This window comes from Botryllus schlosseri, chromosome 2 (genome assembly GCF_051294905.1).
Source record: "Botryllus schlosseri isolate E-star chromosome 2, Bs_hap1, whole genome shotgun sequence".
Classification (NCBI taxonomy): domain Eukaryota; kingdom Metazoa; phylum Chordata; class Ascidiacea; order Stolidobranchia; family Styelidae; genus Botryllus; species Botryllus schlosseri.
Window position 1 is genome coordinate 3,392,797 of NC_137237.1, and position 23,151 is coordinate 3,415,947.

Sequence of the window (23,151 nt, forward strand, 5' to 3'; positions counted from 1 at the left end):
TACATAGCGTACGCGACACGGTGGTTGCAGGCCGTAATACCAAGATATGTAGTAGGGACTATATGCCCAGCAGTTGCTCTTTAAAAATCCGCCGTGTCCAACTAACTCTGCAGTCGCGGTTTCCACGATGTGAATATCAACTATATAAATCAGTTTGCTAATGTTCGGTGAACCAAACCGTACATGCCAATAGACCATCAACAATACATCATAGTTTCACTAAATGATTATTATGCAGTATTAAGTATGCACTATAATACACAGTGTACAGTAAACTCGCAACTTCTATTATCGCGATTCAACAGAATGAACTGCCAACTTGTCCCCATAAAACTAGCTTTACAATCAACACTTTATTGTGCAATAACAGATTCACGAGAAAGAAATTCATGAAGAATAGCTGAAGAGATAGTTGCATAATATACAAGCCTGTGCTAATCTAGCCACCGATTCCCAACATACAGATAGACAGTGGTTCTTTACCTCTTCGATGTACTAACACGCCTACGAGATCATTCATCAATTACACCCAGTTTCGGAAAATACCTAGAATCTAGGTACCGCTGGCAATTAAAAGTAGCATGTCATAACTCATGTCCAATTGTCGTTTAGTACAATTATTTAACGCTGATTCTGTTCAAATCTATATACTTGAACATAGGCAGTATCTTGTATAATTGTAGTTGGCAAGGTTGTTGACAGGCCATTGAGTTAGCACTATAGGAGAAACTCACAGCGGGTTTCATATCTATTGAATAGCTTTTTGTAGTTTACTATACATTCTGGGACTTTTTATTAATCATGGCTCTTACACTATGTATAGACTAGAATTCAGGGATGCATGTGAAGGTTATAACCTTTATTACAAGCCTCACAAGCGGGCCACCAGATATGGGTAAGTAAGGGAAACGACGAGCCACACGCTTTATAACACACTAGCTACAGCTGAAACTAGAATAGAACCAGAACTAGAACCAATCATTTTTCAACTAGAACTACTCAAAATAGTAGTTAGTTGACCGTCGACTAGCTAGATCAGTGATTCCCAAGTGCGGCCCTGAGGGCCGCATGCGGCCCCCAGCTAGCCTCCTTGCGGCCCCTCGAAGATATTAAGAAATCGAGTTATGACAAAAAATTAAATTTATCTTTATAAAACACACTAGCTTGGTTTGGAGTCTGGAGTTTTCAATTAGGATTGCAGGAAAGTCGTGAGTAGACTGTTATATCGATACGTCCAGTTGAACGAGCAGTAGCTGTAGATATAGGTAAAGACAGGACTGTAACTGCCGCACGCCAAACCCCAAATGAAGGGGTGGGGGTGCTCGAATGGGGCTTAAAATTATTTCGTGAACTAGCATGAATTATAGAGTATTTTTTGGAAACTGTATGCATGTTTTTCGATTTTTTTTTGCTGTATGCGTGATTCCATGATGCCAAATATCTTGATTTTTGGGTACTCATGCATCCCCATGAAAAAATGCGCGAGATTTATAGAAATGGGCATTGGGTATATCGGCGTTAGCCTTTATCGCGCCACGACACACCAAGCGAGAAAACCTTCGCCGCACAGGACTGCCCTTATGATGACCGAAAATGTCGGTATACATTCAAAATACTGTCTTGGCAATCGCAACCTCACGAGACAAATACCATATCCCGCAGGGAAAATTTATATTCCACTGAAGAAATACCAATTTGAAATCGTGTGCGTCTCTTAGATTAGAAGCCTGTATGGGCGATTCTATATTTTTGATATAGCAGACAGGAGGTCACGAAATAACATGTAACGGAATCATACTAATGGGCCCTGCAGTTTCCAAGACATCTCTAACAGTAAATCTGATTACGTGAGCAGCAAGGACAAGTAATTGATAGCAATATATATGCAATTCCAGATCACATTGACCGATTTCATTATGAATTATTGAAAATTTTCGCGCTTCGCGCTGGCTCACTTAACAATACAACTAGTTTCGTGGGAAAAGCGAACAGGGTAGTAGGGATAGGTTTATCACCCTATGGGAGACCAAGACCCAAGTTTACTATTTCATTTGGGGGGGTGCTGATGAAGTGCTGTATCGTTCCTGCCAACGGGTATATACGTCCGAAGATGCTTAATTATTATTTAGGGGCCCTACCTTTTCAAACACACTTTCCTCGGCTCTACCTGTAAACCTGATTACGTGAGCAGAGAGAGGATGAAAATTGATAGCAATATATATGCAATTCCCGATCCTATTGACCGATTCAATCATGAATTACAGAAAATTGTCGCACTTCGTGCGGCCAGGCGATAATACCTGACTCCCTAAATCGCCCCGAAAGCAGCATATTGGTAGTCATATAGTTCACGACCGAAGCGTCCGCATAATTCGATAGGTCCGGTCTTTATCGAAAGCTAGTTTCGCACTGATTCCAAAAACTCAAATTGGAATCTCGCAAGGGCAATAAAACTACCCCAAAATAGCCTCCAAAGGTCGAGTGATGCTGAACTATGGGAGCGCAGCAACACTATGATCATAACAATGGCCAATGGAGTCAAGTGACTGATCGGAACAATGCCAATTTTAATATTTCGATGACATTTGGGTTTGTTTAATTGCCCAGGTATTTGTGCGGCCCCGGTCGTGCCATGAAATTCTAAATTTGGCCCTGACACCGAAAAAGTTTGGGAACCACTGAGCTAGATTGTTGGTTTAAAAAGGCTGTCCCAAACTATAAACGTCAGGACAAGCCACGGACTTGCTGGAAAATCGCGCGAAAGCGACAAAGACATTATCAAGGTATTGAAAGAATTCTCATTTGGTCAAATTACCCTTTGGAGGTAACTACCCGCAGGTCAAGAACCACTGCATCAGACAGAGAGGAACAGTATTTACAGAAGTCGGTGAAAAACATAAGAGAAGCTGCTGAAAATCAATATATACATTCATTGCAGTGGTTTACGGTGATTTCCGGACGGTTACAGTCAGTCGTCTATTTGGAGCCGATCGGAGCATCGCCATATGTGATGGTGAGATTTCCGAACATGTTGGAAAATATGTCATTAAAATCTGCGAAGCTTGGCATGGATATGGTCAGAATGCTGTAGCCGGCGACTGACTCTGGTAGGGCATTTCCGCCATCTTGTGGCTTCTCCGGGAGGTTGTACGGATAAACATCTTCGCGTACGTCCAAGCCTTCGTCATCGCTCAATGCATCATTTCCGTAAGGTATCAGTGGACGCTCGGAATCGGAGCCTTGGAAAGCGTCAGGCCCCATGTTTTCCTTTTCCTGGATAAACGATAGACAACTGTTTAGTTAGTAGGGCTGGGCACGATGATTCGAGTACTCGAATCTGAATCGAGTATTTATTCCAATGATTCGAGTCGAGTAGCAAGAGACGATTTTTTCGAGTACTGAAATTATACGTTCCTCGCCACTGAAAGTTATTTTAACGACGAGAATTAGGGTTTTGATACCATTTTCCACTGTGGAAGCCATGAAACCTTGATTGGCCGTGTCGCAGCATACGACACATGGTACAAAGCGACGAACGTTACTGGAAATAACACATTTCCGAAGTCCTGATCCTCCAACAACATTGTCAGAAAGTGAAATGAAATCGGTAGGGTCAAAATAATATCAAAGTATCATTAATGTGATGGATAACAGGCATTATATTCTTTGTGGTGGCATAAAGCTACATATTTGAACCTTGGCATTTGATATTACGTCACAATGAGTGATACTCGAATACTCGACTCGACTCGAAGCAAAATACGTGATTCAGAATCGAATCACTAAAGTACTCGATTTTGCCCAGCCCTATTAGTTAGGTCTTTAATTATGTCCGCTTATAACGTCCAAACGATAGTCAGTAAGTAACGAAGGATATATTCTTTTTCGGAGTACTCAAGTTGGTTTACCTGCTTGCCCTACGTGCTCAAGTGTTTTTCATTTTAGATGACTTCAACTTCTATGCAGCGGTTCTTAACCTTTATTAAGCCGCGGAATACCTACGATAATCTGAAGGCTTTCGCGGAACCCCAAATCTTGCGAAGTCGTAAAAACAAAGATCTATCTTATCACAATAATTATGTAACTACACATCTAATACTCTACTGGAGATTGCTGGTATGCAAAATGAACTGTGCATCGGCAGAGTATTAAAGGAACAGAACCATTAAAGTATGATTTCCACACAAAACGAATACATTATAATGACTATTCATTGCATATATGCTCTTCCCTTTCTGGCACCAGTTCAGATATCCGAGGCTTCACCTTGTAAATTGTCATCGCGTTGGTCGTTCGAAACGCAACAGGTTACACCGATTACTTAATTACAATTGAGCTTATAAATATAGAAGATAAAATTGGCAGTTCAGAAAGACTGGGTTTCGATTTCGAACCTCAAACTTCACTGCTTCGCAATTATATACGCCCCACTGAACGAGCCTAATTGTCTGCAATCAATAATGGCGTGCCACCACAAATCATATGTATGAGTTTTGTGTTTCTTGTCCTCCTGCGGTGCCCATGAGACTGGGTCGCGGAACCCTTGGTGTTCCCGTGGAACACCGGTTGAGAACCACCGTTCTGTACTTACCAGTTTTGAGCTTTTTACCCAAAGCTAAGCCTAGAATACCTATATTCAGAAATACTTTTGGAATACATACTTGGAAATCGCCGCTTCTACTTCTTATTCAGTATAAACGTTGATTACTTTGACCACCTCATCTCAGAGCCCAGTGGTTCATGATCGCGAATGTCACCACGAATGAGCATTACTAATTTAATATCGTACCATATGGAAACCAAGATTACCAAAAGTCATTACTGTACAGTCATACCTCGGAATGTGTAAAATTCCACGAATCGCATTGAGTCTAAGGGTATTATATCTGATACAGATTTAAAAATGCCCAGCTACATCATAAAATAAGTTGAAACAAGCCGGATATGACGAATCTCTGCACGTAACGTAATCACCAGCACGCGTCGTGTATAGATTGGTCTATCTAATATAGAATGCTTAATGAAAATGACGTAATCTGACGTGTGCCATCACAAGTGACTGTAAATTACTGTACGTACAAAATCAGATGTTCAAAAGTTTCGTTGGTCATGAGGATTGCTTCGATCGTTCTATTACAACAATTTTGCACACACCATGCATTCGTTCATAGATATTTTCATGTAGTCAAAGCACCAAATGATTTCGACACAATGAAAAGATGAAAAGGAGCCAAGAATTATTGGTGAAGTTAATCATTCAAACTCCATCCTTGGCCTAGTAATGTAGTAAAAGTCTATCAAATCTACCAGTTCAGGCTGGACCTTCTCGGGTTCAAATAATCGGTCTACATACACATTCTGAACTAAAATAGGCCTAATTCAATGCTTTCCAACAAGTGGGCGCGATGAATTTCGAAATGCTACGGTTTTCTATCAATATTTTATAGACGGGACTGCTTTTGGTTGTTATAGAATGCTATCAATCTTATAATTGATACGATAGCAATTTCATAGGAACTGACGATCTTGTATGCGGCGGTTGATCGAAAATAGGCTTACCACAATTTTGGATACTTCTGAATATTTGCAGAGTACAAAATAAAGCCAATCAAGCTTACACTTGAGCTGATCATATCTAATATGGAAGTTCAACTTGGTAGAAAATTGCATGTGTATACACTATTTGCACCCGTGTAACACCCCTGATATACGGGTGTGGATATACACCCGTTGCACACGAAACCTGAACATATAGCTCAGACTTATACCGCGGTATAAATCGAGTACAACATTTTAATCCAAATAATGCATGGCCGTAGGAACGTAGGATTTAAAACCGCGATATAATTCTGAGTTCGGCTTGGTGTGAATTCACACTGTTTTCGCAGAGTGCACATTGTTTCTTATCACGTTAATTTGTTTTTCATCCGCTTTTTGAGATCTCAGCGTGTGTCGCGAACTGAAGAAAGTTGTGGAGCACTGGCCTAAGTAATGTCATGGCGAGCTCGCTGATTCCATAAATAGGAAACGCTCACCTGGATGTTCTCTAGAACTTTTTTGAGCTGGCAATGCTGTTGCCATCCCCAGTACATCGAGCACCCCAGCAGCAGGAAACAGGCGATGAATAGGATCCACGGTACAACGACGCAGCAACGGCCGTTTCTTCTTTCTCGCGAGTAGTATGTCGGAATGGCGACTTTCACATCCTAACGAACGAATGAGCAGTATCAGTGTCAGTTTAATAAACGGCGTCAAAGCAAGGTCTTCTGGCAAATTGTGATTGTCTTGCCAGTGTGGCCTAGTGTCGCAAATTACAACCAACACGATACAACAGTGTTTCTTGAAGTTTGTAGAGCGCGACCTAAATTTGAGTTTCAATTACATCTCGCAACCCAAGCCTCACGCATCAAAATGAATGTATTTCTAATGCTAGTATGCAGCATTTTAAAGGGCATGCATGAAACATACAAGGTGCAGGCAACGCAGATCTATGATACATGATTCAATACAAAAAGTCATCGATTCAGCAAGATTGGTGAGCGAATTTCGGCCATAACATATGCTCTTGCATAAATCACTAATATTTGTGTCCTCTTGTATCCCACGTGATTAGATAAATCTGCGGAGCTGTTGTAGGTGGTATCTTCGGAAATTTAGGGCACCTAATTATACATCCGAATGGAGGCATGTTCAATTGTTCATGCGTAACCATTTTACTGCCCCAATTGCTTATGTGATGTATAGTACCCAAGACGGCTTTCTTGGAAATGTAACAATTAACCCGGAAAGAAATCTCCCAAGGCGTGACTAAAATTTCGTATTACCAGAAATTCAGAAAATATCACACATGTTTGGCTCGCGACTCATACTATAAGAACCCCCGCGATAAAACTAAATGTATGGCTGTGGTTCACGAGGGGATAGACAACCTGATTTTAAGCGGGCATGAGACGGAGCGCTCTCCGCAACTTAATCTGAGTTTATAACACACGCCCAAAGTTGCAAGTTATTCCATACAGACATTCAACGCTTTTTAATCAACGATTTGAAAAATGGCATCATGACTGGCGAGATTAATTCTCATACCCTGTTGTAAAAGATTGGAGCGGTGTCGTTATACTTGAGTATCGTCCACGACGAGCGCAATTGGTGTTTTCACATCCGAAAGACCGCATAATTTTACTTTCATACAGGCCTGTTGAGCATTTGGAAGCTAGCTAATCTATTAGATTCAACCGACATCGATGAAAACTGAAACACCTGCCAGTTGACTTGAAACTCAAAGTGACATTATCGATACTCTGTAATCATTATTATTCCCCTTCATATCTCAAGCCAAGATCTCTAGGCGCTGTTTGGATCCCGTATCTTTGCGAACTTACATTTCCTCGATCGTGCTAATGTTGTTGTTAATAATATAATAGATCAGTTCAGCACAAGCTCTTGAAAATAATAAAGTAAGTGGGCTGAAAATGACGCTGTTCGATAGGATACAATGTCAACTATCCCGCAATACTAATATACGTTGTTAGTAAATCGATTCAATTTCGGGGGTGTAGCATAGCGCATTTAGTTACAGGGGACGCCAAGAACCAACCACTGCTGGAATGTTTACCGGCTGTACAGTACCAAGCGATGGCAAATAGTATAACATAATAAGTGAAACATAATAAACGTTCCAGGCGGTATGCAGTTTTGAAATACGACCAGTCAAGTTTCCAGTTTCAACGTGGGTGCCGGATCTTAAAGACTACTCCAAGTTGTTTCAACACCTTCCTATCTTTTCATTGTATCGCTGTTTTGTAGTGTTTTGAAACGATGAAAATATTAATAAAACTGACTGATTGAGGTTCAAAATCACCTCATTCGACTAACCTTTCCATTTTCAGCGTCGACGTCATTGCCTTTCACACCTACGTAGTCGGTCTTGTTGGATTCCGGTGCGTTGCCAACAGTGAACACCATGTTTTAGCGCTTTTTCACAACAGATAACGGATACACGTATGGCTATCTGGAACGTTGATAAAACGTAACATTATAATTCGGACAACGGGTGGGCGGGGGTGAAATGTCATTTTGGAGCATCTGCATTTTATGCGGTTAATCATCAGAATTATGTCTTCCTTCTATGACACATTTCGTATGTCAATGCATGGTCGGACACTAAAAATATCAGAAACCCGGAAATATATCGAATGTCATAACACAGCAGTGTACTCATACTCAATATGGATGCAACTGGCGTAATATCGCCACTGAGCAGATTTGGAAAGTAGACAATCTCGTTGTCTCATTAGACTATAGTTGGAGCGAAATGTGGGTAATCTAATTCTAATAAATTTGTATAATGGTCCTATGATCTAATTTTCTGGTTCTGAGAATGCTGTAGGGTAACTGTGTACAGTGTACGGTCCGAAACGAAGCAAGCTTGCTGCACAAGTGCACAACTGGACATGGACATGGACATACATTTGCCATTCCTCATGCTTCTGAGAATTAAACTCTGATTTGATATGAACTGAACTTGATTCAATTTCCAAGTTTTCGCGAATTCAGTAAATCTAATTATATTCTAATTGGGAAAAACTGTGTAGCCATATATGTAATTATAATCTAATTTGAAAATAAAACATATTGCTGTATCTCTAATCCTACTCTAATTCAGAAAACCTGAGATTATTTTAGTTGCCAGCTCTGGTAATGGACACACCACAAAAACAGCTTAAGTGCGAGCATCCACTTGATACGATTCCCAGCAACTTTACAACGAGGTTGCCCTTCCTGAGCGCGACAAAATACCAATATCACTCCACGCCTGACACTCACACATAACGCGGCATAAATTCAGATCAATAGCGTTGCGTGATCGAATTCGCTACCGCATAGACAAACTTTACCATGCAACGAAAGCTCTAACTTAATTTCACTGCAGAATACATTGTACAATAAGAATGTCTTGAACAATCTTGCCGTGATGCAGTTATTCCTAGCAGTAGATGTATTGACCATATTATGTCACTATTTAAAGGACAGCTTCCCTGATGTCTAGCAAAGCATATTCTATTCACAGTATATAAAACGCCTTCACTGCATGCAAGTTCCTTTCTGAGGCAGTAATGCGCGTTAGCGCCTCACACTTGCTACATCTCGACTCTGGTTAAGCATCTAAATGGCTCTTGAAAACGAGCACACTCAGGACGGAGGATCATTCGAGTACCACGTGATTTCCGAGGTCGCATTGTATCAAGCAGCCACTTGCGCCGCGTTCGTTATCATACGGCTTGCAACCAAGGCGGGCTATACCTGAATTATGGATCCAGAGACACAATTTAATTGTAGACAAAACACCATGTACTATACTATCTTTATCCTCTGTACACTTGTACAGTCATATACAATACTCGTAAGCATCACACAACGTACAGCTGCTATCCAGCAATCTTTCGTTTTACATTGATAGTCTTCCGCAAGCCAAGTGAATTGCACACTCACGCTGCTGCGTTAGAAGCATTGAGATGACGCATAATGTATAGCCCGATTCCATTCAAATAGCGAGGAAACGTCGTCGCTCAACTGCTCAGTCGATCCACGTTATGCAATCGAGATGTGACGAGCGATATTCCCAGCAAAATCTTAATGCAGTGCCTGAATATGGTTCATTCACGTAGCAAATGTCCCAAAATAATTAAAAACGTGATAATACCCGCTCAAACACATCTAACGCATTTGAATCGTTAATTGTTTCATCAATCATCAAAATCGTCATCAATTCTCACGGTCGATACAGTACATTCACAACAATGATCAAATATGTTCACATTGTTCAGTAGCGGAAGTAGTCTGCAAACTAATGGGGAGGCTACACTGCGCATTTGGGATATCTGACTTGTCTTTCAACCTGACAACCACCAAAATATTGACATGACACCATATGGCAGACTTGCACAACTAGATATAATTCTAGTTGTCTAATTATAGACTAATGACATAGGACTGGTGGTGATCTAATTATAATTTAATTTGTGAACTGTGCATTTGCTCTAATTCTAATTCTAAGCTGATTTGTGAAATGTTGCTATGCTTTAATTATAATTCAAATCCAATTTCTGGTTTTCCTGAAAATGCTACAGGATAACTGTATATTGGGAAACAAGCTTGCTGTGCATACATTTGCCATTCTCGTGCTTTTGAGAGTGAACTCTGATTCGATATTGACTGAACTTGACCCAATTTCCATGAGTTCGCGAATTCGCCCAATTCTAATTCTATGGTTATTTGAAAAAAAAACTATGTAGCTATATAAGTCTAATTCTAGTCTAATTTGGGAAAGCTATGCAGCTATAATGTAAATTCTAATCTAATTTGAAGAGGCTGGAGACTTCATAATTGTCAAACTCAGCAATACGGACAGAGGAGCAACTTTATGAGCAATTTTTATTTTCAATACGCCACGACGAGAATTTTAAATAATAGGCCTATTCAACGGGTATTTGGCATTCAATAAGATCAGGGGTGAGCACTGGGCAGCGTATGACCAGACCATGTGCATAATTATGTGACGCTGCATGACCTGACCACGATGCGCCGTTTCGCTACTGTTTACTGCGTCAAGCGATTTTGGATGCTGGCTATTCCTGAGTTGGTGTATATAACGCAAAAACATCAAGGACAAAAATAAACTACACGTTCTTTTCCTTTCCTGCTCTTAAAAAACACGTTGCTAGCTAGGTGCCTAGCCTAGCAATCCATATTTCGTGGCATTGTTGAAATTGCATACGACGTTACAGACGCATTGGAATATTGATAAACCCAAGAAATCTGCTAGAGAAGGTGTGATTATAATCAAACTTCATCATACTGTGCGAACATTCGCTGTTTACGGAACCTATAGCAGCAAGAGCAACAGCACCTGACAAATTTCGAAGCTACAGTTCATCATCATTGGTTTATTAGCTGTTTTTATCTGTTCAATACACCACAAAAATGCGATACAATTAAAAGATAGAGGAAGGTGTGGAAGCGACTTCGAGTAGTATATGTAGGGTTACCATATTTCAGCAACCCAAATTCATGACACTCTTTAGCGCCCACTAGTGGATTTCAAATTGGATTATGACGTCACACTAGCATCGCTTTGCTCACAGACCCGAGGTTGTCACGGTCCGGTTCAGGAGTATGTGGCTGTGTGTTGTGTGACCGGGACCGAAAGCACATGTTTTAGCCCTCTCCCGCCCAAATAAACAATGATTTTGAGCCCACACTATGGGGTAATCGATGCAACTTCTGGGCGACTTCGCCTCCAATTTGAAAATGTTCCGTGGCCCAGATCAGAATTTTACAATATTAAGCTGCCGAAGGCAGCATAGCGAGAAAAACTAATAGCTACGCCCGTAAGGGCGTAGTACAGAGTTTCCGCAATGGATCCACCACAGTTCTTGTTCAGATTTAAGGCATGATATAATATATACATTTAAGATATATATATTGGTAGGAATTTAGTGAACAAGACATTCTGGTGTTTTAGCCAAAGGATCTTCATCCGTAAGCTGTCATAGGCGGGCTTGACCCTACTGACAAGAATTCAAAGCGTGGGTGTTTTGGGTAGATATTATGTAACATAAAATCTGGGAGTATATAGGATAAAGAGTTCTTATGGGAAGATAAAGTATAAATAAAGGTAAAGTCATAATAAGGAAATAAGGTTAACAAAATAATTTATAGTATAAGCAGAGGGTAATAATATAGTAGCATGAATATGACTCAGTCCAGAGCAACTCTACCATAGCATCTCACGTCGTCAGGGGTGGTAAATATATAGGTAGGGCGTATTAGCATCTCCTTTTCTGTAGCAAATACCGGTAATGCTTACGGCAGAGGGATTATAACAATTTTGAGTGAGTTTAAATAAATGAACTTGTCTGGGGGTGAATTTCTACGGAAATGGTTGATTTCAAATCGTATTTTAACATACTTCTAATTCGAAATCAGACAAAAGCAATGAATTTTTGAAAAGAACTAGTTTCATACTTAAGGATTCTGCAATAAAAAAAAATTGGAAAATTTTGTTAGTTCAGCAGTACCTTACGACCTTAAAAAGCGGGACGTTTGGCTGACTGGTCGGGACGCCGGGACAAGACGTTAAAAAGCGGGACTATCCCGCCTAAAACGGGACGTATGGTAAGCCCAAGTCTATGGAATCAGACACCCACCTTGGCCTAGGCCAGTGGTTCCCAACCGGGGAGGAATTCCCCCCTTGGGGGGAATTTTGTAATTTTTAGGGAGGAATTCCACTTTGGAATTGTAACGGTTCTCCAAAATTGTTCATGTCCGAACTGTAGTCAACTAGTTATATCCAAACGTATGCTCCTTATGGCTGTTGTTTGCTGAAAGTATCTTCAAATGTTATTTAAAATCTCTTTTTCATATACGAATCCCCCCTTGTTTTTTTTTAACTAGCTCAGATGTGCTGCAGTTCGCAAGACAATTTTGTAGGTCAGCGACGGCCTCTCAATCAAATATATCCTAAGCGAGCAAATGTCATGCCGAATCTATCACATCAAGGCTTCTAGTGAAAGTATTCATCTTATATTTTCAAGTCAACATTTTTGGACAGTGTCAAAATAGTCCAACGTCATCGATTCAAGTCAAAGAGATCACTAGCCTCGCTTTATTTTTAGTGAACAGCTACCCGATCGAAGAAAAGACATGCTAAACTTGGTGCAATGTTGCCGAAACGGAATGGGTGTCCTAAATTTCAATGAGCTACAACAGGAAATCTGATCACGTGTATGTTATATACATTAGGGATGTAACCAAGTCACGAAACTCCGAGTCACAAGTCAATCTCACTTTCATAGTTTGACTCGAGTCAAGTCGAGTCATTTTCAATTCACCATTGAGTCAAGTCCGGGTCTAAGTCAACGAGCAGAGGGTCGAGTCCGAATCATGGTATTATGACTCGAGTCCGAGTCCAAGTCATTGTGTTGACTGCAGGGCTTTGGAGCCGGAGCCGGAGCCCGGAGCCGGAGCCCCGGAGCCGTGCATTTTTACCGGAGCTGGAGCCGGAGCCGGAGCTCTATATAAAATTCAGCCGGAGCCGGAGCTGGAGCCAGTTATTTGAGGGGTAGCTCCGGCTCCGACGTATTTCATAAGATGCTATTATATATGCAACAACCATATCTGCTGAGTTCACCGAATTCAACAGCAGGCCTTCGCGATATTAAGAATCTTTTCCTCTTTGGCGCTACATTTTCCGACTAACCATGTTCCTGGGGGTTTAACAGCAGAGCAGTCGTATGTTCAATGTTCAATTTTCATACATTAGTGCCGAACCTCGGTATGCGACATATGCCTGTGAATATTGTGGATATTCGGCATATCCGCAATTTCATCATCGGCACAACCTTGTTGGCCAATTGTATACGGTTCGAAAATAATGATCACTATGTATTACGCGAAATGAGAGAGAGGATAAAAACGTAATTTCGTTGCACATGTCGATATGACGAGCACGAGCCGAGAAATTCCATCTCATCGTTGCTATGAATCGTCTTTTCGTGATATAGTTCTTCAGTCGGGCGGCGAAAGTGGACAGTGTTATTGCGAGTATGCAATTATGCATGCTAATTGCAATTCATTACTGTGCATCATTGTCATCTCCGGTAAGGATTTTCGAGCTTAAATAGGAGTTGGCAGAAGAGTAGGCCCAAACCCCATAGTATTCTATATTGGAGACAAACTACTGATTTGATACGCGATTTCCAATTTGTAATCATCTGTTTCGTAAACTTGTAAATGTGCAATGTGCATACGGCATAGTTTAATTCGTTATGGGCATGGCGCAATGTGCACGGCACAGTGTTTATTTCGATTCATTTCAACGGGAAAATATTATTCCGATAAACTTGATCGACACCGGATGGACTGGTAACGAGTGCACCAATATCGAACGTCAAACCATTGACCATTTGGTACAAATCGAATTTCTATTGATCACGTCGTTATATCCGCCCAATTTGCCCTTACCGTACTACAATTACAGTTGTGAGTTGAATAATAATCGCACATTTAAAGATTGAACTAAGCTGTATGGTAATGGTAATGGCCTAATGGTAATGAGTACAGTGCCAGTGTTAAAACGCCGCATCAGAATTTTAATGCTGTGGCACGGAGTAAAGTGCTTTTTTTTAGTTTATTGTAATATACGACGATTTACTAAGATGTGAGTGGACCCTGGATCTGCCAATGCGTCGAAACTGATATTTTAGTCCAGTCATCAATAACATCCCAAGTGCCGCGGCTGGACTAATGATATTTTTGGTTGGCCAAGCGAGTTCACAATCTGAGCAATTCAATTTCGATAATATAACAGAATTTCGATAATATAATGTGAAATTAGCTCGCGGGCTACTCGAAGCCTTCTCGCGGGCCACATATGGCCCGCAAGCCGCGGGTTGCTCACCCATGATACAGACAGACACCTTCGATAGTTTTCAGAGCCGGAGCCGGAGCTGGAGCCGGAGCAGTGGTAATAATGCTGCTCCGGAGCTGGAGCCGGAGCTGATGTATGATAGAAAAAAGCTCCGGAGCCGGGGCTGGAGCAATGCAAATTTACGGCTGCTCCGAAGCCCTGGTTGACTGCTCAGTTTCCAGTTGAAGTCTTGTGAAACCCATTTTTTATAACTCTGTTTGGATAGTATATTTATATTGAAATGAACCCGAATATTTTTGGCTGACACTCGTCAGCGGTAATCGTCAGCAACTAGTAGAGATTTGGAAAGAACATTGTATATCAACAATCGTATCACAAAATATGACTCTGTTTGGTAATATTGAATGATTTGGATTTATAATATACTAATTTTCCTCACTTTGAGCAGTTTCTTGTAGCATTTTCAAGTACCAGGACCATTAGACGAAATTCCAATCGGGTGGTCACTTTACTGTTTTTCGAAATTACAATGAAATGTCGGTCTTGGCTGTCTTATAGTCTCGAGTCATATGGCTTGGTTCGAGTCATCCACAATGACCTGAGTCCAAGTCGAGTCAATACAAAGATTGTCTCGCGTCGAGTCGAGTCGTTTCCGTATTTTGAGAAAATGACTCGAGTCAAGTCGAGTCATCAGAAAATGGTGACTCGAGTCAGACTCGAGTCTGGTCAACCCTGCTATATATGAAAGTGCCAATATTATTAGCCAAATATATACGCAAACTTGAGAAAAAATCGCGAGACCAGTAAATTTATGCATACTGGTTTTTCACAGCAGTTATATTAGCGATTGGTGCATGATAAGCCGAAAAACACAAATGGAAGTGTGGGGATCTGTCGAGTCAAGCCTTCCAGAATTTGCTTGATTGGGACGAAGACCGTCGTTTCTGGAGGTCTATAAAGTGTTGTTACAGCCCTGCTAGAAACAACCACTCGGTACCGCCCGTCTTATTCTCTCAGTCAACAGGTGTTAGCGCGGTAAAAATGACCTTTTTTACTCCTCGGGCATATTTCTCCTAAGGGGGGAATTTTGGCTTAAATTTCGGCCAAGGGAGGCACGAGATGAAAAAGGTTGGGAACCACTGGCCTAGGCGAAGTAAAGAGGAGGCATGCACTGCACACTGAATTAAATGTAGAAGAAGATAGTATAGAAAAAAGAAAGCGACATAGAATGGGGTGGCATGTCATGGATGTCGAGATCGATAGGTCAGGTCGTGGTCGGTTAATCTTTAGATTGGACTAGTATTTATTTAGTAGTAATTGGTTGCATTTCGACTTGATTGTGGACATCAGTGGTGGCTCGTCCTATAAGGCAACTGGGGCATTGCCCCACCTAAAATTCTGTTCAATAAAAATTCTTTACCATTTATAGACGCACCGAAATCACAGCGAAAATCGTATTCTTCTTGTCCTTTCGCTTGTAAATGCCCATATATAGCGAAATCTCTGCGAAAATCGAATTCTCTTCGTGTTTTCGCTTTGCGAATGCCTAGCCGGGGCATGCCCCGGTAACGCTCATAACAAGCTTTCACTGTCTATTCTCTCAAAGCCGCGCACAATATAAACGGTGATTTACTCTCTCCTATTCATAAAATTACCGAGCAACCGGGGCAACATAGCCTAGTTGCCCTTAAGGTGTGATGTAACAATCGTATCTATATCTGAACTCGGTTATCGTCATATGCGTTGAGTCGATCTTTGCTGGTATAGGTCGATTTTGATGGTGTTTCACTCCATGATAATTCTTGAAACTTGGTATGTCATGTCGTGGTGGTGGTATTTAACACTGTCCTAAGTTTCAGGGTTTCTACTCAAAGTTTAGGGTAGTAATTCCGTTTCCGAAGTTAAGTGTGTGCTGATCCGTCATGTATCGCAAACAGATTTTACTCAAAAGCCGGTATTGGTGTCCCTTGATTTTGACGATGTTCCATATCGAGATCGGTCATGACATTTGGTACGGTGAGTCATAATGTTAGTATCGAACGCTGTACAAAGTTTCAAATTTGTCACTGAACTATGTTAGTGGTAATTTCGTTTCCTAAGTCGAGTGAGAGCTGACTCGTCATTTATCGCATTTACGCAAAGCCGGTGTTGGTCTCCATTGATTTTAACGATGCTCCTTAGCTAGATCCGTCATGAGCTTTTGCATGGTATGTCTTGATTTTAGTATCGAACGCTGTGCCAAGTCTCAAGGTTGGTACTCCTTGATTCGGGCAGCAATTTCGTTATCAAGGTCGAGTATGGTAGAGATGTGCGCTGATCTGACACTTAGCCTACCTAACGCATTGCGGATTTCACGCAAAAGCCGGTGTATCTGTGTTAACGCTAACTGTGTTCCATACTGAGATAGTTGATGAGATGATGATATCATGAAACGGTTTACTAACATCCTCGGTTTGCATTCAAATATTTAGTTTTATTTTATATTCTTCAATGTCAATTTCATCGTGCAATTGTGGCCTTCAGGCCATTTGCTTACAATTACAACCCCTGTCAAGCGCGATAGATGTTTCATTTTCGATGGTGGCTAACAGCTGATCGCTTGATCAGCCTATTCCTCAGTAAATTTTACGCAAAATTCGGAGTTGGTCTGTTCGTATTAATTTTCACAGTGTACCATACTGAAAACGGTCATGAGGCTACTTCTCGATGATTTCATGTAACAGTGTACCAAGTTTTCGGCTTTCAACCACGTATTTATTCGGTAATATATTTTTCAAAGGCGATTTTGCAGCAGACATATAGACACTATAGACCAGTGGTTCCCAACCTTTTTCGACTCATCGCCCCCTTTTCAAACTCCACACCGATAATTGCCCCCCCCCAAATATTGGGAACCGAAAAAGGGGCATACAGACTGAAATCACCGGCGAGTTGACTAAGAAAAAAGGTCAACTTTTCAGCTCGACCTCGAAATTACACTTTTCCAGCTAACTTTTGGTGAGTTGACTAACAAAAAAGGTGATTTCTCCGACTTGATTCCAAAAGGACCGTAACAGCACTTCGTCAGCCCCCCCCAATACGTTGGTCTTGACCCCCTCCTCCAAAGGTTGATAAAGCAAACTTCTGCACCCATCAGACCCAACTCCCCCGATACCTATTTACTGCTACTTCTCAGCACAAATTGTTGGACTCTTTAAGATAGTGGGCCTAATTCGCGCAAAGCGCGAAAAATTTCAATCATTCATGATTGAATTGGTCAATATGATCGGGAATTGCATGTATACTGCTGTCATTTTTATCCTCTCTTTGCTCATGTATTCAGATTAACCGGTAAAGCTGAGTGAGGTGTCTTGGAAAATGTAAGGCCCGTAAATAATAATTGAACATATTCGGGCGGACCCGTGGGTATAATGACTTCGTTACGTAATGACATTTCGTGGCCTGTCTGTTGCGTCAAAAGATATTCAAATCGCCCATACGTACTAAACTAAAAGGCGCACACGATTTCAAATTGGTATTTCTGCACTGGGAATTAATTTTTCTCTGCGAGATGGCATTTTTTGTGGGATTCTGATTGCCAGGACAGTAACATTTGGCGCCAGCCATTTAGGCGCCTATGCACAATTGAATATATCGTATATATATCGAAGTCGGTTAGCATAAAGGCAGTCCTTTTCCGCCAAGGTTTTCTCGTTCTGGCACACTTCTCGGAGTCGCATGTTGCATGGCCTGAAACTTCATATGTCTTGGTGCGTCATGGTGTGATAATGGCTGATGCCGAGATGCCCATTTCTATAACTCATGCGTATTATTTCTTGGAGGAATGGTATCCCATAAGCAAGAAATACGTGACCACGAAATGGCGCGCAGCGCGAAAATGTTTTGAAAAAGTTGCCCAAATTTCCAAAATAATACTCTATAATTATTGTTAATTCATGAAAAAATTGTGGGCCCGCTTCGAGCTCTGGCCACCCATCCCACTTAGGGGTTTGGGTGTGGCAGTTACGGTCATGGACGCCAATATAGCCATTTCAACGCGCCATCGCCCCCCTATCGCCCCCTTCGTCCATTTTCGCCCCCCTATCGCCCCATTGGCTATTTTTGCCCCCCTGGACCGACAAATCGCCCCCTGGGGGGCGATATCGCCCACGTTGGGAACCACTGCTATAGACGGTAAGCCGTATGTGTAGCGTGACAGTCTCCAGCCTCAAGGCCAAAATCTCCTATGCTGTACCGGGACCGAATTTCCGAGGCTGCTATCCGTAGTTCTTCAGAATGATGTTTTGGATTCAATATGACATGTCCAATCTATGAGATAACAATTGCGTATGTGTGTCCGAACTCGTTGACCTTTCCAGTTAGACTTACGCAATCTCTCGAGTTATAGTCATTTCCATTTCTGCAGATAATTAGTCAGGTGTAGTGCGAACATGAACCGTGTCGAATCTTTGTTCTGCACGCCGTTTACGCAGTTACCACACGTCAAGTCACAGCTCACCAGCAGACCGCTCGCGGCACATACGTTAAAATCAATGTTGTCGTTCGTGTTACCGTACCACCAAGTTACTTGTTTACGTTGGAAAACGCCATTGTGACGTCATGTTGATGTCGCTTGCAGCCCTTGCCTCACCACCCGATATTGTCACGAGCCGCCACTGGTGGACATGCTCGTCGACTGTCGAATGACCGACGGGATACTGTTCCACACGTCAGTTGTCTGATTCAACCGTGACCAGAAGAGTAGCGACAATGTCAGTTGATCTTTTATCGCATCCTATGAAACACATTGCCGCGGATAGATTACTTTAGCCTAGCATTAGACGAATCCACCGACTCAGACATTGCATAGCTAATTTTCTGGGTGTATTTTATGAGAATGGACATATTTGCAGCAGAAATGCTGGCAAGGCGACCAGCGTAAACCATCGACTTGACAAATCTGACTTCTGTAACTATTGATGCAGGGCTCCAGCTATGGACAGAAAGGAGAAGGGCTAATTGGTTTGCTCAGAAATGACCCCGAAACGCCAGACTTCTTCTGATATCACTGAAAGCTCAAGTGATGATGGCTTCTGTAACGAAAAAGTTACCATGATTTATACTTGCTCGCGCATTGAAACAGACAGTTCCGTTGTCTGGCGAAAAGGTTTGAAGGTATACACTATACATATACCGACTTGGCAATGGACGCAATGCACGCTCCATGAAGGAATTTACATGCGTCAGGAAGATACATATTCCTCATGCAAAACATTAATTGCAAATTTACGAATGCTGTCCATTATAATGCTTTCGAATCAGGGATATATATATCCCTGTTTCGAATGCATAAAAATGAACTGAACGCCCGTATACGGCTGGTAAATATGGGCTACAGCAGCCTAAATTTAACAGTATAGCCCACAAATACATGGTAATAATGTCCTGCGGCCCGGGGCGTCTTTTTCTGTTAAAATTCAGCCGTTAAACATGGGAAGTCGAGAAACCCTGATATAAAGCGACAGTGGTGGCTTTTGGGGTGGGCAAGGTGGGCGGTCGCTCGGGGTCCCCCCTGGTCGAAGCCCTGCGCTTTTTTCAATAATAGCGAATAAACATGGAAATCCGTGTACCAAGCATGAATATGATTTCGTACAGATGTGTCAATCATCATCAAATATCTGCATTTGTTAGAAAAGTCCCGTATCCCGAAAATCACCACGCCTCTGCATGCGGTAGAATTACTTAGTTTTGATATAGTGTATCCTGGCACATATGCAATAATAGATATGGCCGAATCCAGCATCTGGCCAAACCTTGACGTGGCGAAAGATTGATAACAATAACAGACGCGAAAGGGGGGTCTGGGGGCGGAGCCCCCAGAAGTTGGGGTTAGATACTTATAGGGGGCCCCCGGTAAGTCTCGTAGGGCCACCACTGAAAAGCGATGATATATTACGCTGAGCTAAAATTGTCGGATTTCCTTCAAAGCTAGGTCAATATCATATTGTTTACGGAAGAGGGCGCCACAAGGTCGTGCTCAAAATGTCCAGTCCATGCAGAAGGTGAGACAGTGGTTATCACTGGGGTTCAAACAAACCCCAGGGGTCCGCCGAGCGCCGAACCAGTTTCAGAGGATAACTGGGAGTCAATACACACCGACTCATACAGTAAAAGTAACACTGATTTACAGAAAATATTAATTACACTGTTTTTGTTTCGAGTGAAAATCATGTTCTAATACTGTCTTGCTTTTTTAACACAGTTGTTGATGCACACTTCATTCTGTGCACCGGTATTCTGTTGTAACGTGGTGTAATGCGATTGATTTTTGTTTTCGTGACTCTGCGAAAATTCAGGTTTCGTCGATGGCTTACAGCAGGGGTTCTCAACCCGCGGCCCGCGGGCCGCATGCGGCCCGCAGACGTATATTTTGTGGCCCGCGACATCTTTCATCGTAAACGCAATTACTAATGACACGGTATTGTTACAAATTAATTTAGATACTTGGCTCTTTTATCGCACCGTCTCTGTTTCGTTTCATTACTCATTCTTGAAGACAGTGGTTCTCAAATTGGGGGCACGCGCCCTCTTTGGTGCGTGAAGCATCTGAAGGGGGCGCGAAGGTGCGTTCAACTGAAAAAAATTTCGCGCTGCGCGCAATTTATCCCTAATTCACTGTTATTTCTCTGCGTATAGTCCGAATTTCATATTTGAGAATTCTCTGATCAACGGCTATAGCCTTCCATGCCATCAAACTAGCCGTTTGTATTGCTAGCATTCTGGTTGCATTTTGTTATAGGACGATAAGGGGGCACGAAATTTTTCCCTATCAAAAAGGGGGGGCGTGACTAAAAAATGTTTGAGAACCACTGCTTCAATGTGTTCTCGTTTCTTGATATATGCTCGACTTCAGATTGTTATTGTTTTGAATCATTATTCGGCTGGACTCTGGTTCAAGAGAATCCCGCTTCTTAGTAGGCCTACACTTTTAAAGAGTGTTTGACTCACTGCGAACGGTTGTTGAGATTGCCGACGACGTTACAGACGCATCGTTTAAAATTGCTTCGAATATCGCTAAACCCAAGAAATCTGATATAGAAGGTGTGATTTCAATAAAATCGTAACATACTTTGCGAATATTTGCTGTTTCCGGAACTTAGCAGCAAGGACAACATCACCAGACAAATTTCGAAGATGCAATCGTCTGATTCAATCCTGACCAGACGAGTAACATCAATATCAGTCAATCTTTTATCGCCTGTTCTGAAACACGTTGCCGCGTAGACTACTTTTACGCCTTGGATGAATCCACCGACATTGTATAACTAATTATCTGGTTGAATGTCATCAGAGGGGACATATATGCAGAGAAATACTGGCTGGGCAAACGTGGGGAGGGGACCAGCGAAAAATATCAACTTGACAAAGCTGACTTCTGTAACTATTAGTACAGTGCCCTAGGCATGAACGGAAAGGAGAAATGTTGATTGTTTTGCTCAGAAATGCCTCCAAGCACCAGATCTCTTCTCGTATCACTCAGAGCTCAATGTGATAATGGTCTCTGCAACGCAAATGTTATAGTAATTTTATACTTGCTCGCCCACGCATTGGAAGAAAGAGTTCGGCTCTCTGGTGGAAGGATTTGAAGTTGCATATACCGACTTGACAACGAATGTAATGCACGCTCCATGAAGGGATTTATATGCGCAGCTAGAAGATACATATTCTCACAAGCAGCAGCTGCAAACTTACGAACGCTGTTCATTATTACTTTATAATGCATAGAAATGTACTAAATGCCGGTATACGACTGGTAAATCGGCTACAATAGCCTAAATTTAATAGTAGCCCATGAATGCAAGGTAACATAGTTTTGCGGCCCGCAGCGTCTTTTGCTGTTAAAATGCGGCCCGTTATACCAGGAAAGTTGAGAACCCCTGGCTTACAGATTGGCGCAGTGTTCGCCAGGCAACAATGATTAATATATATATATATATCGGCTTTCAATTAAATAAAAGGGCAAAAGAAAACAGGAAACAAAGGAACATCAAGATATCAGTTTTGGGCCCTTATCAAGCGCCTCCAGCGTGGGCGGTCGTGGGCGTCTTCGAGCGATAGCCCGCGTTGCGCTAGCTCGGTCTCTATTGTTGAGCGCCATGTGGTTCTATTCCAGCCACCTCTGCGCCATGGCTCTGTCATTGACACCTGCCGCTCACACAACAATGATTAAGGACCACTTAGATAAGACTTTCTACTCGGTTACGGCGTCACAGTCAAATTATGATATATGTTAAAGGCAAGCTCGTGTAAGCAATACCTTTAATCCCTCTTGCCTAAGCTTGAGGTTTGATGCATTGCGACGACATTCATCGTATATGCAAGTAACGGCAAAGCATTCATAGAACGAATCAAGGTAACCGCATCTTTGTAAATGATAAGGTATAAAAACGTTCTTATATTGTACTAATTAATGTAATAGTACCGCTTTCACTACTACACGCACGCATGTAATTATTACGTTATTGATGGGGTTTATATGATTCGTGAGCCTTAGCTGATTCTGCACCGCCTTATTGTGTGATCGTGATTTCCTCGCCTGCCTGATTGATCATGAATGATAATTAAATATATCCAATTGCACCAAGATGCATGCATTGCTTCGCATCTATGAAACATTCGTTCGAGCGTCAGATTAGGAAGACAGCAGTAATATTCTATTCCGTGAAACCGACGAAAGTGAA

General features: G+C 41.8%; 1 protein-coding gene across 1 annotated transcript; it reads right to left on the minus strand.

Moving 5' to 3' along the window:
- Window positions 1–338: 338 nt before the first annotated feature.
- On the minus strand, window positions 339–8,034 carry LOC145433039 (uncharacterized). Its single transcript, XM_080309937.1, has 4 exons — window positions 7,876–8,034; window positions 6,036–6,206; window positions 2,680–3,273; window positions 339–1,026 (listed from the first exon to the last, which is right to left on the minus strand). Exons 1-3 carry the CDS (start codon window positions 7,963–7,965, stop codon window positions 2,977–2,979), a joined length of 558 nt encoding a protein of 185 aa, XP_080166063.1. The 5' UTR covers window positions 7,966–8,034; the 3' UTR covers window positions 339–1,026; window positions 2,680–2,976.
- Between the last annotated feature and the right edge of the window lie 15,117 nt (window positions 8,035–23,151).